The 17174-nt window shown below is 47.7% G+C and overlaps 1 protein-coding gene across 3 annotated transcripts in view; it reads right to left on the reverse strand.

The window, feature by feature from the left end:
- ADGRD1 (adhesion G protein-coupled receptor D1) overlaps window positions 1-17174 on the reverse strand; it is a 106168-nt gene that overhangs the window by 81620 nt on the left and 7374 nt on the right. For all 3 annotated transcript variants that reach the window (XM_074554263.1, XM_074554262.1, XM_074554264.1), the window contains 10 exons: window positions 15019-15141; window positions 14513-14692; window positions 12945-13193; window positions 10628-10692; window positions 9453-9608; window positions 7650-7709; window positions 6365-6482; window positions 5453-5563; window positions 3986-4061; window positions 1017-1158 (listed from right to left, as the gene is read on the reverse strand). In XM_074554263.1, coding sequence (XP_074410364.1) covers window positions 1017-1158; window positions 3986-4061; window positions 5453-5563; window positions 6365-6482; window positions 7650-7709; window positions 9453-9608; window positions 10628-10692; window positions 12945-13193; window positions 14513-14692; window positions 15019-15141 — 1280 coding nt within the window. The remainder of the gene's footprint in view (window positions 1-1016; window positions 1159-3985; window positions 4062-5452; window positions 5564-6364; window positions 6483-7649; window positions 7710-9452; window positions 9609-10627; window positions 10693-12944; window positions 13194-14512; window positions 14693-15018; window positions 15142-17174) is intronic.

Consider the following 17174-nt stretch of genomic DNA (forward strand, 5'->3'; position numbering starts at 1 on the left):
TCGCAGGTTGATCCAAGAGCTGCCAGTGAATCATCACCTCTGCAGCACGGGGACAACCTGGGCAGGCACAGCAATGTGCATTTTGGAAATATCTATGCAAAACTCTCTCTTCACAAGTGCCCACCTCCGAGAGGCCTCTGGGGACATTTGGGGCTCTCAGTTTGGAAAATGTCAGCAAAACAGCACATTTCACGCCTGGGCCTCGGGGATCCTCCCTGCTGCTGCTCCAGCCTCACCAAAAGCCCAACAGAAGGAAGATAAACCGCTTGGAAATAGCTTTAAAAGGAAAATATGATAAAATATTCAGGAGAACATCTAAGAGATGTATTCTAGGAAATGTTTAAGAATTTAAATCTTTCCTTGCTGCTCCCATTCACGGCTGTAAGTGGGTCAGAGATGCTGCACTGCCTCCTCTCAGCCCCTCAGAGCCTGAGCTCCTCCATTCTGATATCAAACTATCAATCCTGAGCTCCTCCATTCCACTGATATCAAACCATCAGAGCCTGAGCTCCTCCATTCTGATATCAAACCATCAGAGCCTGAGCTCCTCCATTCCACTGGTATCAAACCATCAAACCCCTCAGTTATCTCTGTGTGGATCAAAAAGCAAAAACCACAAGGGAATTGTTGTTGCTGAGCACCCCAGTGGGAAATCAGCATTTCACCCCAGTGTGCTGCAGGCTGCACGAACACACCAGAGCACAAACACACCAGAGCACACACAAACACACACCAGAGCTGAAACACACAGCAAAACACACAGCAGAGCACACACACAGGGACTCTAGCTGCCTGGGCACCCTGCAGCCTTTGGCAGTGAGGAGAAAGAAACCACACTTTCTTTCTGGGGAAAAGAGAATGTGGCAGCCGCAAATGGCAACTGAACTGCTGCTAAAAACGCCCACAAAAATCATGGGAGAAATAAAATGCCCACAAAAATCACGGGAGAAGCGCAAAGAAAGGATCCCAGGCACAGAAGTTCAGCAGAGCCCAGAGAGCAGCCCCGTCTCACTTACCAGGGTGTGGCTGAGCTGGATGGTAATGAGGGGAGAGCCCGACAGGTTGTAGGACAGCTGGGGCAGGGGCTCCACCTTGATGGAGATGAGCAAACTGCTGGCTGAGATCAGCGAGCCCCTGTGGGCAGCAGCTCCAGCAATCCTTGGGAAGAAGCAAACACGTTAGGGAACAGAATAACCACTGGGGTTTAGTTCATACACAACAGCAGAGGGGCACAGACCCTCCCTGTTCCCTGAGACCCTCTAGGGCAGCCAGGTCTGGCCCCAGAGGTGCCACAGGAGCAGAGGCTGTGCACCTGTGAAGGATGGGGACAGCTCTGGGCACCTGTACAGGATGGGGACACCTGTGAAGGATGGGGACAATTCTGGACACCTGTACAGGATGGGGACAGCTGTAAAGGATGGGGAGAGCTCTGGACACCTGTACAGGATGGGGACAGCTGTATGGGATGGGAACAATTCTGGACACCTGTAAAGGGTGAGAACAGCTCTGACACCTGTAAGGGATGGGGACACCTGTGAAGGATGGGGACAGTTCTGGACACTGGGGACTGCCAGCAAAGCTCCTCCTTCACACTACTTCTCCTTGCAAAGGTTCTCAAGCCTTGCTGGAAGTATTTGAGGGAATCAGGGAGAATCCCAAGGAGGGAATTAGGGAGAATCCCAAGGAGGGATCCAAACAATTTCCTGAAAGCAAGGAGGAAACTGGCAGGGGGCTGGATGGTCAAACAGATAAATCAGTGTGTGAGACACAGACAAACCGCACAAAATAAACACGGGAATGTATTCAGAGGTGATTTGTAGCTTTACCTTGAAAAATAGATTATGTCTATAATCTATATTATAGTCTATAATCTATCCAATAGATTTGTTGGAGGGAAAGACAGGTCACAACACACACAGCTGAACTGGACTAAATAGCTGATTAGACTGGAAATTATTTTATTCTAGGGGGAAGTCATTTTGCGGTACATAAGAACCCTTATTTTTAGGTAAAACTTATGAGTTTGGCATTTTCACACATTCAGGAGTAACTGAGATCCATCGGGTTTCAGGGTAGACTTTTTTACCCTCTCAGTACCAAACTGGAGGATTAAATAAATGACTGCTGTCATCTGTGCCTTGAGCAGTGGATTAATGGGTTTCACCAGGGAAATGTGAGCCTGGGTGAATTAACCACCAGCCTGGGTTCCCAAACACAGCCCACCTGGAAAGGGCCAGAAACAGATGAAAAACCACCTTGTTTGCACCCACCACCTGTCTGCAGTGGTTTCTTATTTTTATTTCAGAAAAACCCCAAAAACCTCACGTCAGAGGCTGAAATAACTGTACTGAGCTCCTTGTCACAGAACAGAGCTCATTTAGCACAACCCTTCAGTTCTGACCTTAAAAACCCATCAGCACCAGATATTACTTCTGCTCCCAGAAACCTGCAGGGAATGGGACTTGTTCATCTGAGGCAGAATTTGCTGCTCTGATACAGCAAATTTCAGTTTAGGTAAGGAGTTGTGAAGTTAAACTCATTATCCAACAGTTTGGGGTTTCTCCTACCCAGATTAGGAACGTGGATGCTTTCCCCACACCCTTCCTCTGCTTGTTTTCCCTTCAGAGACCCTGGTGAATTTTGGAGTGTGACAAACCCTCACAAGCAGCAGGGAATGGGGTTCCTGCAAAGCCAGAATTGGGGAATGGAGCTCCTGCAGAGCCAGAATTGGGGAATGGAGCTCCTGCAAAGCCTTTCCTCACCCTGGCCCTGGTGCCAGCCCCACGTTTACACAAACTGCCCTGAGCAGCAGCAGGATGGGCTCAAACATTGCTGGGTTTCATCTTCTCTGGGTGAACAATCAAAAGCTGCTCCCCTCGGAAACTGGTATTTATGGAGCCTGAAAATAGCTCTGTGTCTGCACAGCACAAAAGCTCCAAGAGTGCCGGTTTTGGCTTTCCACCACAAGAAAAGAAGGGTGGGTTTCAAATTACAGGTGTGGAAGTAGCCCAGTGGTAGAAGGACACAAAAGAAATTCTCTAAAACAAACTACTCTGAGAAAAAAAAAAATCTATGAAAAGTAAGCAAAAAAGTTATAACAGTAGGCACAAAAAAGAAAAGCAAGAAGAAAATAAGTGCATACTTATTTTAAAACATCTTTGAGTACCTGGGGTTTGGCTCCACAGAGAAAGAATAGCTAAGGCAGCATTCCCTGAATTATTACCTTTTTGGATGCAGCATTCCCTGAATTATTACCTTTTTGGATGCTGGTTTGGGCAGACCTGCATCTACAGGTTTAAGGACAAGATCTCGTAGTGCATGATATACTGCAGACATTGCGGTTTGAGTTAATTGTAGAAATGTAGGAAACATTTCTTTGCCAGCGATTTTGTGTTTCTTTACAATTGTGAACAGGGCAGACCCTTGATTCTGAAAATGAGTGCTGAAATCAAACCCAGCTCAGGGGAGCAGGAACGGATCTCCAGGCTGCCCTGCCGCAGATTTCAGGGAATGCACTCCAAGATTACAGATCTGTTCCTTTTGTGTGCCACATCCCCAGGATCTGACAGTGCTTTAAATACAGAGCTTTGACATGCAGCATCTTCAGCAAACTTTGACCTGAGCCAGGATCACTGTAATTCTCTTTGTCCCTTTGAAAAATTGAGATTACATCTTATTACCCTAACAAATTGCACTGATCCTCCTCTTTGGAAAACATAGGCTCTGCTAAGTTATTGCCCCCATTTCTTCACGTGAGCACAAAATATTGCAGAGTGGAGGCAGAGCTGCCTTAGAGCCACCTGTGAGAGAGCAGGGCAGGGAACAGCACAGCCTGTAACCACTGGGAAATGCCATTTAGGGATCACCTGAGTGCGAACAGCCAGCAGCACAGCCTGTAACCACTGGGAAACGCCCTTTGGGAATGGCTGAGGGGTCACCTGAGTGTGCTCAGCCTGGATTGTCACCTGAGCAGCCAGGCACTCACCTGGTGTCCTCGGGGCTGATGTTGTTAAAGAAGTGATGCATGCTGTGGTAGAGCAGGCCCACGATGGTGATGCAGCCTGTGGAGAGGGAACAGGGTTAATTCCCCAGAACAAGGAGAGAGAGCAGGGTTATTGCTGAGAACAGGGACAGGGAGCAGGGTTATACCCCAGAACAGGGTTATTGCTCAGAACAGGGACAGGGAGCAGGGTTATACCCCAGAACAGGGACAGGGAGCAGGGTTATACCCCAGAACAGGTTATTGCTCAGAACAGGGACAGGGAATGGGGTTATTGCAGCAGCAGAACCCTTCCAGGGCTGCAGCCCCTGTTCCCTCCTTGCCCATCCCTGCCCTGTGACCGTGCTCACAGGGGTCTGAGGGAGAGGGAAGAGACGAGGATCTGACTCCGTGTTTCAGAAGGTTTGATTTGTTATTTTATTATATATATTACATTAAAACAAAGCACAACAATGTTCTGAAAAATCAAAGAAGACCTGTATGGTGAGGAGCTCCAGAAGTGGGAAAGGGAAAAACTCCCCTCACATGCTATTTTTGGCATTCCAAGTTGGTTTGCAATTACAACAACCTGGGAGGACTTGCAGTCTGCAGCCAGAGCCCCTGCCAGTGCAGAGAAACAGAGCTGCCACCCCCAATCAGGCACACAGGTCAGTAATTAGCAGGAGATTCCTCACTGCAGGTTATTTTCAGCTAACTTTGCACTTCACAGAGCAGGGACCGACCATCCCTCCCCAGAGGTGGCTGCAGAAAAGCCTCTGGGTGGGTAAATTCTGTGGGCTGGAATTTGGGGCGCACAAGTCACATTTTCAAACATTTGAGAATGGAGTAGATGCTTTTGTAAATGGGTTCCTTCAAGCTCTGAGTAAAGCACAGATAATTAACATTGCTATTTCAGAGTCTTGACTAAAGGTGCAGATTTTAGCCATGCTTCTTTGGGGATTTTTAAAACTTTTGCATAGGTATTGATTTCTGAGTTCTGCCTTTTTGCCATGACTGTAGTCTGTATCTTCATTCTGTTCATGTAGCTGCTATTGCTTAAACCTCTCATTTTACAGTTTAATTTTAGACAAAAGACCAATTTTGCGTGAAGGGATAGGTAATACCTGACCTGACATCCTAGAATTTCTTAAAAATAACCAGTTCAGATAATTATGAAAGAATAATTGTGAAATTATGGCTTCTCTGATGTAAAAATGTGTCAGAATGAAATGGCTTCGGTCTCTGTAGCTCAGCCCCATTATTCAATATTAATCCAATTAGTATGAGAACAGCACCACATTAATTGCTCGTTAGCCTGACAGGGCTGCTGCTGCTTCCTCAGGCTCAGTGCAATCCACAGGGATCAAATCAGTTACCTGGGAAAACAGAGTGAACCAAAAGCTGTTCCACAGCAAAATTATTCTGGGTACCCTGTGCACACGGGTCCAGTTCTCTCTTTGGTCTCTTCCTTACCTTTTCCATGGAAAGCCTCGCTGGGAATGGAGATGTAGCTCTGCCCCCGGGATGGGAACCGATAGTGGGACACATTCAGGCTCTGAGGGAGCATTTTGACCACAGCATAATCTGTGGGACAGCCAGACAGAAACATCAGCGCAGCCCCTGCACCCCCTGCCTGCCTGACCTGCCTCCCTGAGCTGCTGCAGCCATTTCAATGTTTCTGTGTTAAACCCCAGAACAGGCTCCGAGCCCCCCAGAGCCCCCAGCCCTGCTCAGAGCCCCCCAGGAAAGGCAGAGCAGCCCTCCTGCAGGCACTGAGCCCTGCACCTGAGACCCCAGTGTGTGATACACACAGTGATGGGTGCCTGGGGCTGCTCAGTTATTCACCCCTCTGAGGGGGCTCAAAAGGCAGAGCAGGCAGCCAGAGCAGATTAAATACCTCTGACACCTGCAGCATCCAAAGGTGCAGATCAAATTAGGGCGCCAAGATGCTAACCCGCAGTAAAATAAAATTCTCCAAAAAGGTCAAAACTATTCCTATCATTTTCAGTCTCTTGCAAAACCACTGCAAAGATGAAGGTTTTGTAGCACCCAAACCTCCAGGGGCTGCACATGAGCTCCAGGCCCTTTAACTCCATTAGCACAGCATTACTGAGCCCTTCACATGTAACCCTGATTCTGAATCCTCCCCAAACAACCCCAGGGAAGCCCAGGCACAGCCAGAGCCCATCACCTCCAGTGACAAATAAAACTCAGTTTGGCATTGCTCAGAGGGATGAGGAGCTGTGTATGTGCTGGCAAGGAGGGCTCAGGCCCAGGGGTTCAGGAGAAGAGGAGCAGCTGTGCCACCCCCAGCAGCTGTGCCACCCCCAGCAGCTGTGCCAGCTGTGCCAGCCCCACCAGCTGTGCCAGCTGTGCCAGCCCCACCTGCCACGGACGAGGAGCCCTCGAGGGTCACAGGCAGCGAGTTCCCCTCCAGGTGCAGGGACAGGTGAGCCAGCACCGTGTCGATGGTGTGGATCAGGCTGCTGAGCACGGCGGGGCTCTGCGGAGGGACGGACACACAGACACGGGTCAGCAGGGACAGACAGATGGACACGGGTCAGCAGGGACAGAGCCCAGCCCAGGGGCTCCCACCCTCCCTGGAGAAGGTGTCACCCAAACCAAGGCCACCCAGAGTGTAATTCCCAAAATGTTTGTATGTCGCAGATATCTTTTCATGAAAAATCCTTTCCTTAGGATTTTCCCTCCTGAGAAGCTGAGAGGCCTCAGGAACAAATGTAAACATTGATTATCTGCTGCTGTGGAATGCAACAGGTGCATCTGTGATTGGGCTCATGTGGTTGTTTCTGATTAATGGCCAATCACAGTCAGCTGGCTCAGACAGAGAGCCAGAGCTACAAACCTTTGTTATCATTCTTTCCTTTTCTATTTTTAGCCAGCCTTCTGATGAAATCCTGTCTTCTATTCTTTTAGTATAGTTTTAATGTAATATATATAATAAAATAATAAATCAGCCTTTTTAAACATGGGGTCAGATGTTCATCTCTTCCCTCATCCTCTTACCCCTGTGAACACCATCACATCTGCAGGGCAGCCAAAGCAGAGCTGCCCCACAGCCAGCTGCACTCAGCACTGAGCAGGATGAGGCCACAACTGGGCAGAATTGTTCCTGACAATATCCAAAGATTGGCACCAGGTCTTGCTCGGAGCACCAGCTGAGACGCCGCAGCTCAGCCTTTCTTTCATCTTTATTCTAATGCTCCTCAGCATAGAAGGAACTTTAACCCTCCAGGCTGAAACTTGATTCATGAAATCTCACAGTTAATGCATGTTCTAGTGAAAAGGAAACCTGTTTTATCTGAAATCCATTTACACCAGAGATGAGCAAGGATCTGACACTAAGAACTTAAATCAATTAGACATCCTTTGGTCTCAAAAGCATTTTAGGCTTCAGTGAGACCTCCCTGTGCTTTAGCTTCTCATTCTCTCAGTTTAAAAGCTCTCTTTCCTGAAATCTGTGGTTTTTTTTAAGATCCAAGTAAAAAACTCAGGAAATATCTGGATTCACCCCGCAGGTCTTTCATCAGTGACAGATGATAAAATAAGTCATAGTGCCAAAAAGAGAAGTAATAATGGCAATCATTTCAGTTACCATCATGAGGATTTGTGCTGCTGAGGGAAATCACCAATCTGAGCCCATTTCTCTTACCTCTGGTCCATCAATCCAGTCAGACAGCAACAGGAAGTCTTCAATAGCTTTCAAAAACGCCTGAAAGACAAACAAAACTCGATTACTTATTGATCAGCTACATCTCCTGGCAGGGCAGATCTCTGCCAGGGTTTTCTCAGGTCCACGTTAGGATGCCAAGCCCACTTCCACTGCAGCATGGCTGGCCATTAATTACAAACAAGCACATGAGACCAATCCCAGATGCACCTGTTGCATTCCACAGCAGCAGATAACCATTGTTTGCATTTGGTCTCTGAAGCTTCACAGCTTCTCAGGAAGAAAAAATGCCAAGAAAAAGATTTTCATGAAAAGATGTCTGCGACAGAGTCCTGCTGGCATGCAAGGGGAAAAGGGAGCACAGAAACTGCACTGAAAATTAAAAAGGAAAACCCACATTTCCAGCTCAAACTCATGCATTAAAAAGCCTTCAGAGAATGATTATAGTCATTCCACACAGTGAGATGTGGAAGACACCACACAACAAACCCAAGTCAGACTTGTCAGAAGCGATTCATTATAACGTGTGTCAGTAATCAGAGAGTTTATTGCACATCACTTAAATCAAATTTCCTGGCGCTGTGAGGCGTGCACGATCAGGCAGAGATAACTGCACAGCAAACCTCGGTGCCTGTCTGTCAGAATTAGCTGCAGACAATGCAGAGCCCCACATCAATCAGGCAAATGACAGGCTGCTGTGTATGATCAGACTCTCGTATTTGTGTCCCAAAATAGCTCTGCTAAGGATAATCACGGCCCAATTTCTGCCTGCAAATGGCTGTGGTGGCACCCAGAGCAGCCCCAGCAGGGACTGCAGTGATGTGGGAGCAGGTACGGGCAGGATGCTGCTCCCTCTGCAGCCAGAGCACACGGAAATATTCGGGGAAAACAAAGGAAACAACGAATTAAGGCTTTTCAGAAGGGCTTTTGCTGCTGCATATTAAACTGTGATCCGTGAAATCCAAGCTTTAGAGTTTGCAAATGCTCAGCTTTTAACGCAGTGTCTCAGTCGCTGTCCCTGTGGTTTGCAGAGGGTTTATTTGTGTTTTTTGTCTGAGCAAAGCGCCCTTGTCACTCTGGAATTACCCTCGGGCTTAGGGGAACAATCAGCAGCGGGGCCAGAGCTGATTCCTGCAATAATGGCTTGGCAGTGCTGAAATCAGGGAATTAGATGCCCATCGCTTTCCAGCACTGTTATAACTTTATGTCAGTTATGCTATAACTTTATGTTAGTCATGTTATAACTTTATGTTAGTTATGTTATAACTGTATGTTAGTGCCCATCACTTTCCAGCACTGTTATAACTTTATGTTAGTGGCACATGGCCCCTGTTCTCAGCTCACCCTGCAGAAAACACCTGCTTACTTTTTCCCCTCTCTGCATTGGCTTGGATAAAACAAATTCCTTCAGCCCATTTCAGAGGGGACAGTGACTCCAGCACCTCCCTGGGCAGGCTGTCCCAGCGCCTGAAACTATTTCAGAAAAGGATTTTACCCTAAAATCCAGCTGGAGTCTCCCCTGGCACCACCTGAGGCCATTTCCTCTTGTCCTTGTTGTTTGGGAGAGCAGACCCAGCCCCTCAGTGCCTTCCTTGCTCAGGATGGGTGCAGAGGCATAAAGTGACACCTCCAGGGAGATTTCAGACATTCAGAGAGACATTTCAGCTCTGCTCAGCTCCTGCTGCTCCCTAAAGAGCCACTGCCCTTTTCACAGGCGATGTCTGCAGTGAGCAGAGGCTTCCCAAGCTGCCCTGGCCATGCCAGGCTCACCTGGGCCCCACTCACCTGTGCCAGGCTCAGCGCCGTGGGCTGTGCCAGGGCTTGGCTGGGCAGGCTGCAGGACACGTTCTGCAGGTGCCCCAGCAGGGACAGGGCCGAGGGAGAGCTGCCCCTGTGCTGGCTCAGCGCCGCCAGGACCGGCTGGTACGCGTCCGTGGGGAGCTGCAGCGGGACAAAATCAGCTCAGGAGAGACCAGGTTATCCATAGTGCCCTCAGCAGGGACAGAAATCAGCTCAGGAGAGACCAGGTTATCCATAGTACATCCCAGCAGGGACAGAAATCAGCTCAGGAGAGACCAGGTTATCCATAGTGCCCTCAACAGGGACAGAAATCAGCACAGGAGAGACCAGGTTATCCATAGTGCCCTCAACAGGGACAGAAATCAGCACAGGAGAGACCAGGTTATCCATAGTGCCCTCAACAGGGACAGAAATCAGCCCAGGAGAGACCAGGTTATCCATAGTGCACTCAACAGGGACAGAAATCAGCCCAGGAGAGACCAGGTTATCCATAGTGCCCTCAAGGGGGACAGAAATCAGCACAGGAGAGACCAGGTTATCCATAGTGCACTCAACGGGGACAGAAATCAGCACAGGATATCCCAAATTATCTGTGTGGGCCCAGGGAGGGAAGGAAGGAAAGGAAGGAAAGGAAGGAAAGGAAGGAAAGGAAGGAAAGGAAGGAAAGGAAGGAAAGGAAGGAAAGGAAGGAAAGGAAGGAAAGGAAGGAAAGGAAGGAAAGGAAGGAAAGGAAGGAAAGGAAGGAAAGGAAGGAAAGGAAGGAAAGGAAGGAAAGGAAGGAAAGGAAGGAAAGGAAGGAAAGGAAGGAAAGGAAGGAAAGGAAGGAAAGGAAGGAAAGGAAGGAAAGGAAGGAAAGGAAGGAAAGGAAAATTATCAGAATGGTTTTTAGCCTCCTATATTTTCAAAGTTAATAGCAATACTTCAGAAGTCGCTTCCTTTTTTTCATTATTTAATATAGTAAATATTTAATTTAACAAGGAATTTCCGTTGTGTTCCCACCTTCCCACAGTGGCTAAAACTTCTGCCCATGCATGTCAAAAAGCATTTATAATATAGATATGAAAATAAGTGCCATTAACAGAAACCAGGCAGGGAGGAGGGTGTGTAACTCTGATTTATGCACGTTCTGCCTTTATGGAAGAGTCTGAGCTCTGTCCTACCACTGGGCTTGTCGTGGTTGTCATCACAGACCAGGGCAGCGTTGAGGAGAGCAGGACTTGCACACCTGGGGAAATGCAAACACAAATGAGGCTGTTACAAATCTGGATTTCTTATATCAGATACATAATTTTATATATAAATTCCCACCTCAGGCTGGATCAGTTCCAACTGAAAGCAACAGATTTCCTGTTCTGTGGATTTTATTTATTTCCAGTACTGTAGCCACGCAGCCTTGTGACAGAGAAATCAAATTTTCTTCTAATCTATATCTGAGCGAGAGTTATTATTTGCCAGGGGTGTGGAATCTCAATCCAACACTAGCTGCATGCACAGGACCCATTTCTCTCTCAGATCCAAAAGGAACATGAACATTCACTCAATTAAAAACCAGGCTGTTCTATTTGCTTATGTCAAACCACATTACCCTGCTTCAACCCTGCTAGAAATCCTCCAAAATCAATAAATAGATATCATAACCTTTCTACTTATGTTCATTACTATTGTAATACCCATTGCTTCCTCTGAGAATATTCTAATTTCATACATTAAGTGGGAAATTTTATTAAATCAAATCAGCCTATTATTTTAAAGAGAAAAGCCAGAAATTAAATGGCCACATTTCCCAGGTGCCCCAAAACACCTGATCACATTAAAGCAATGTTGGCTTGGAGTTCTTCTGTCTAATTAAAAAAAATATATACCTAGCATCCCTTTACATTTGAATTCCTAAGCCCCTGGAAAATACACATCCAGCTTCACTTTCAATTAAGAGGCACACATTTATTTTTCACAGTGTTCTGATAGTTCCACATGACACTAAAAAACCTGTGGAACCAGGAGTTTAGGGGAAAACCCACCAACAGAGCAATTAATGCCATGGAAATTGCAGTAAAGTCACAGGTGCTCACGGCATGAGCATCTCAAGGCACAAATCAAGGAGTTTGGGATGCAGCCTCCTGAAAACCAGCAAGGATTAAGGGTGGGATGCAGGCAGAATTCTGCACAGCTCTGGAAAAATCTGGAATTGGCAGAATGGGAGGGCCAGGAGGGTTTCAGAAGGGAGCTCCCAGCACTGATGTGCAGAATCAGATTTGGGGCCCAGAGACCCCCCAGCACAGCCCAGAGGGAAGGAGCAGGATTTGATTCCCTGGGAGGACCTTCCCAGCCTGTCACAGGGCAGTGCTGGGTCCACAGGGGTTAAAAGGGGGTTAAAATGGGGTTAAAGAGGGGTTAAAGAGGGGTCTCCCTGTGTTTATTTAAGCCATCCCTCCCTGGCAGTGGGACAGGGCACACACACTGATGAATGGGGGCAATTTGAAAAGCTGCTGCTCTGGGGTTTGGCAGCAGAACATTTCTGCGGCGCTGCATTAATCACAGAGGGTGAATAATGGCAGCTGGAGCTGGACAGTGTTATAGTAACCCTCCACTGTTGTCAAAGACACTGCAGCCAAATGCAAAAGCATTTTTTCCACCATGAGCACAGCATCATAAACTTTTTAAAGATTGAAAACTATGAAAAGTGAGCAGCCTTTTTTGACAGGTGCCCTGCCCCAGCCCCACTCACCCATGGCGGCCGTGAAGCACTGGCACACCGCGTGCAATCTGATCTTTACTTGTGCCCATTTTATGATTGTGTTTTAATACTGAATAAATTCTCCTTGTTAATCAAACTGGCTAATTCATTTATAACACAAACTATGAAAAGTGAGCAGCCATTTCTCAGAGGTGTCAGGAGGCACACCCAGCCCCTCTCACCCATGGCGGCAGTGAAGCACTGGCGCACCTCGGGCGAGCTGGTCTTTGCTTGTGGCCTTTTTACAATTGTATTTTAATTGTGGAATAAGTTCTCCTTGTTAATCAAACTGGCTAATTCATTTATAGCACAAACTGTGGAAAGTGAGCAGCCATTTCTCACAGGTGCCCTGCCCAGCAGTCCCCATGCCCACCCTGCCCCACTCACCCACAGCGGCAGTCTGATCTGTGCTTGTGACCTTTTTACAATTGATTAATAAGGAGAATTTATTCAGTATTAAAATACAAACTGTTTAATTCATTTATAACACAAACTGTGGAAAGCGAGCAGCCGTTTCTCACAGGTGCCCACCCAGCCCCACTCACCCACGGCGGCAGTGAAGTACTGGCGCACTTCACACAGGCTCAGCACCCATCTGATCTTTGGCCTTTTTACAATTGTATTTTAATTGTGGAATAAATTCTCCTTGTTAATCAAATTAATTAATTAATTTATTTATTTATAACACAAACTGTGGAAAGCGAGCAGCCGTTTCTCACAGGTGCCCAGCCAGCCCCACTCACCCACGGCGGCAGTGAAGTACTGGCGCACCTCGCGCGGGCTCAGCGCCCTCTCCCAGATCACAAACTCGTCGAAGGCGCCGCTGACCGAGCGCGGGGCCGCTCCCTCCGTGCCCAGCAGGTCAGGGCTGGCGTCCCCATAGTCGTAGAACACCTTCCCCTCGGGGTCCGTGGTGCTCAGCGTGCCGTTCACGTACACCTTCAGGCCTTCCCGCGACCGCCAGGTGAACAGCACGTGCGTCCAGTAGGGACCTGCAAGGGAGAGGCACAGCAGGGATGGGGGCAGCTCCAGAGCCCCCAGAACGGGGTCCAGTGGGGACCTGCAAGGGAGCAGAGGCACAGCAGGGATGGAGGCAGCTCTAGAACCCTCAAAACGGGGTCCAGTGGGGACCTGCAAGGGAGCAGAGGCTCAGTGGGAATGGGGGCAGCTCCATCCAGAGCTGGGTCCAGCAGAGGCTCAGCAGGGCTGGGGGCAGCTCCATCCACAGCCCCATCCACAGCTCCCGGTTGGGCTCTCCCCGCATGGAGCTGCCAGGAGGGCCGTGGTGAGCCACTCAATGCTGGTGCTGTGCCCACGAATCCTCACCCCCCTGGGGAAGCCCATGCCTGGCAGGATGCCCCCAGCCCTGCCTGAGCCTGGGCTCGCTGCAGCTCCATAAATTCCCCTGCTCAGTGCTGCTGGCCAAGAGCTGAGGGCTCTTCACTCCTGCCTCAAACGCAGCCCAGAGAGAGCAGCACCAGGACTGCAGGAGCTGGAGAGCAAGCACATAAACCACTCTAAAGTTCTCACCGTTCCCTTGTTATGCTTGAGAGCCAGAAAACACAATATTCATTTTCACTTGGACTGGATAATCCGCAAACGTGTGAATTATTCTTGCCATTTGCAGCTTTTCTTTTAAAAGAAGATTTCTGAACTGATTCATTAAGGTTTATGAAACTGCTACCGTGAGTCCAATTTTAACAATGTACAGGCAGCCAAATTAGGGCCAGAAAATATTTATGGAATGCCATTAGCATTACTGGAAGACCAGCATTTGTTCCAGTCAGTAGGTATTAGTGCTCCCCAGCAAGGCACAGTTTAGACAGAAGCAGTGAGATATGTGATATACCAAAATGTTTATTAATGCTATGGCCTGGCACAGGAAACCTGGCACTCAACAGAAGCAGGATCATGAAGGCACCAAAGAGCAGTTAGAGAGTTTCCAAATAAAGGCTGAACTCAGCAGAGAGCAGCGCTGGGGTGCCGTGGGGTGAACCTGCACTCTCTGCTCCTGTTCCCACCCAGACATGCCGCAAGCACAGGAGTCAATGAGGACTCGCTCCAGACACCCCTGCAGGCTGGGCCCAGGGCTGCTGGCCATGACGAGTGTTCTATTGTACATCTCTGCTTTCCTTTGGCATCTCATCCCTCCCTCCCCACGCCAGGAGAGCTCTCCAGCACAGAGGTCTGCAGCTGTTTTTGTATATCCCCTTCTCTTTCCTCGAGTTGTGCTCTTCTCACCACCTCTGTATGCAGGAATAAAGCAAAATGCAATACAGAAATTAGGGTTTTTTAAACAAACAGACTTTACCTGGTGGGCTGAAGCTCGCTTTCCACCTCATCATGGCGCTGCCCCGGGTGTAGAACTCCACGGAGCCCTGGCCCTCGCTGGAGCAGATTCTGAAGCCGCTGGAGATCACCCGGCCCCCAGAGGCAGGGAGAAGCTTGGCCTGCTGGTCCTGGGTCTTCCAGAAGAAGGAGAACGTTACCCCTGAGGGAAGGGAGAGGGGAATGAATGAGAAAACTGAGTGCAATTGAAAATCTCCAGTGTGCAGAGCACCGGCGGTGGGAATGCCTCTGAGCTCAGATCATCTGCTGGCACAAACCCGGACAGCCTTTTCAAAACCAACAGAGCTCCAGCTCCAATTTAACTTGCAGCTGGAAAAAACTAAATTTTCAGCAATCAACACTCAATTGTCTTAGAAGTCAGCAAAGTGTCAAGCCTCATTTTTAGAGTTCATTCCGAGCAAAGAAACAATGGTTATTGAATAACATAATTTGGCAGCAAAAGTCAATCACAATGAATGGGTTTCTCACCTTCAGGCCCACAAGCCTCTGGATTACTGATGCAGGAATTTCTGTAGCTCCCAAAGAAGAGGAAGGTGACTCCTTTCTTTTCAGTCACGTAAATCCCTTTGTTCACCATCCCTTCGACAATATCTAGAGCAAAACCAAATCCAGTTTAACATTCACACAGAGGAAAGCTTCAAACTTCCTGTAAATGTGATTTTAACAGCCTGCTATAGCTCAGATGTTTATCTAGGTCCAACTGTACGGCTTTGTCACTGTCTGTGTTTGTTTTCTTTTTCGGTGTTTTTTGTCCCAGTTTTGTGTGTTCAGTTTCTTTGTTTGTTTCAATTTGTCAGTGGTTCATTGTATTTTTAAAGACCGCACAGAAACCTCTTTTATTTCAAGTTTGTAAATATTGCACTTCTACCCACTCAGCTCTGTGGTTAACTGACTGACAGAACCCATACACCCAATTCTAATTATTTTAGAGTAATCTGAGTAAACTTTATGCTTTGCACAGTTTGGAATGCCAGACCCTTCCTAGAGGTGTCTTACCGTGTTAGGCTGAGCTAGCAAAGAAATCCTTTCCCCAATTAAAACATAACAAAATAGTGTTTCTTTTCCTCAGCTTTTGAAAGGGCAAGCTGGTGATCAAACTTGAATTTTCACTGAGAAATACCTCAGTGAAATACCTTGACAAGGTGCACTCAAAGACAGAAACCGATCTCAGACATGCTCTGCTGGGGTGTGCTTGGCCCTTGGAAAGGCAATTGCTTCACCCAATGGGGATAATGAGTAATTCACCCAATGGGGATAATGACTATTTACCCGATGGGGATAATGAGTAATTTGTTTGCGATTTCCCTGTGTTCCCTCCCACAGAACAGCCCTGGTGATCCTGTCCCACCGCTGAGCACAGGGATGCTCTCTCACAGAGCCTGGGCTTGGTTTGCTGCATTATGAGCCCATCCGGGTCTGAGTGCAGCTCACAGAAAGTGATGGGGAGCTTTCCTGTGTGTCCTGGCTGATTTTACAATGCAGACAATGGGAAAGCACAACCAAAAACCCCAACCAAAGCCTCCTGCTGGGCTGAGATGCCTGCAGAGAGCAGAGAATGTTGGATTGCTGTTTCTGACCAGACAAGGTCAGGTTTTGGTGTGGGATTCCCTGTTCCCACCATTCTTTGGGATGGAATTTCTGCAAGGGCCGTGAGGGTCCAGAACCCTGGGTTTGGGACCCTTCTTCAGAATTTCTTCTGGAAAAACACTGAGAAGAGCTGCTCTGAGGGAGCTCCAGCATGAGAAACACTTTCCTTTCTTCAATGAATGCAGTGAATGCCTGTTTCAATGCAATTAATTTCATGTTTCACATTGAAAGATAAATAAGAATAGTAAATTGTCCTCATTTTGTCCTCATTTAAATATCAGTTTTCAGGTATCTTCCCCTCTCTTTGAGGAAGAAACCATCAAGTCCTGCCTCCAACTGACAGATAAAATTTAGGTCCTTTTAAAAATGTGTGTACTATGGGGTGAATCAAGCATTCCCAAGCTCTTCTCAAGGCAACTGAATTACAAATTCCCTCTGCAGGAAGCTCCCATAAGGTGACACTTTTCTGTTCCCCCAGCCCTTCCTTTGCCATGGGTGTCTCTCTCTAATGCTCAAATTAAACACACTTTATTATGTGAGAACTGTGTAAATGGTCTATAAAGCAGATAAGAGAGGGCTGGAAGGAATTAGGGTCATTTGAAGTTCACCATTAATAGAGTTCCCATTTGCCAGCACACTTTTACTGTTAGAGAGTAAAACACAGTGGGTTTAGCACTGCAATGTAGAAGTGTCACTATCTGAGCAGCCCAAGTGGCAGCTTTGCCATCTCCATCCTCGTCCCCAGGTCGGGTTTGTGACATTTTGGTGTGAGTTATACCCGAGGCACAGCGGGCACCAGGTCACACAGCACAAATGCAATTACTGAAATTAAGGGACTTCCAGCTGCTGTAGCTGCTTCCCAGCCTGCCAGGATCCTGCCTGGAATTGGCAGTTTCTGTGTGTGGGTGTTAAAAAAATTAATATAAGGACATATATAGAAATACGTGCTTCTCATTAAAAAAAACAAACAAACAAAAAACCAAAATAAACTGTCATGTTAACCAAAGTTGTCATGACTGACAACACCCCACTCGCAG

The sequence above is a fragment of the Zonotrichia albicollis genome, chromosome 18 (genome assembly GCF_047830755.1).
Source record: "Zonotrichia albicollis isolate bZonAlb1 chromosome 18, bZonAlb1.hap1, whole genome shotgun sequence".
Taxonomy (NCBI): Eukaryota; Metazoa; Chordata; class Aves; order Passeriformes; family Passerellidae; genus Zonotrichia; species Zonotrichia albicollis.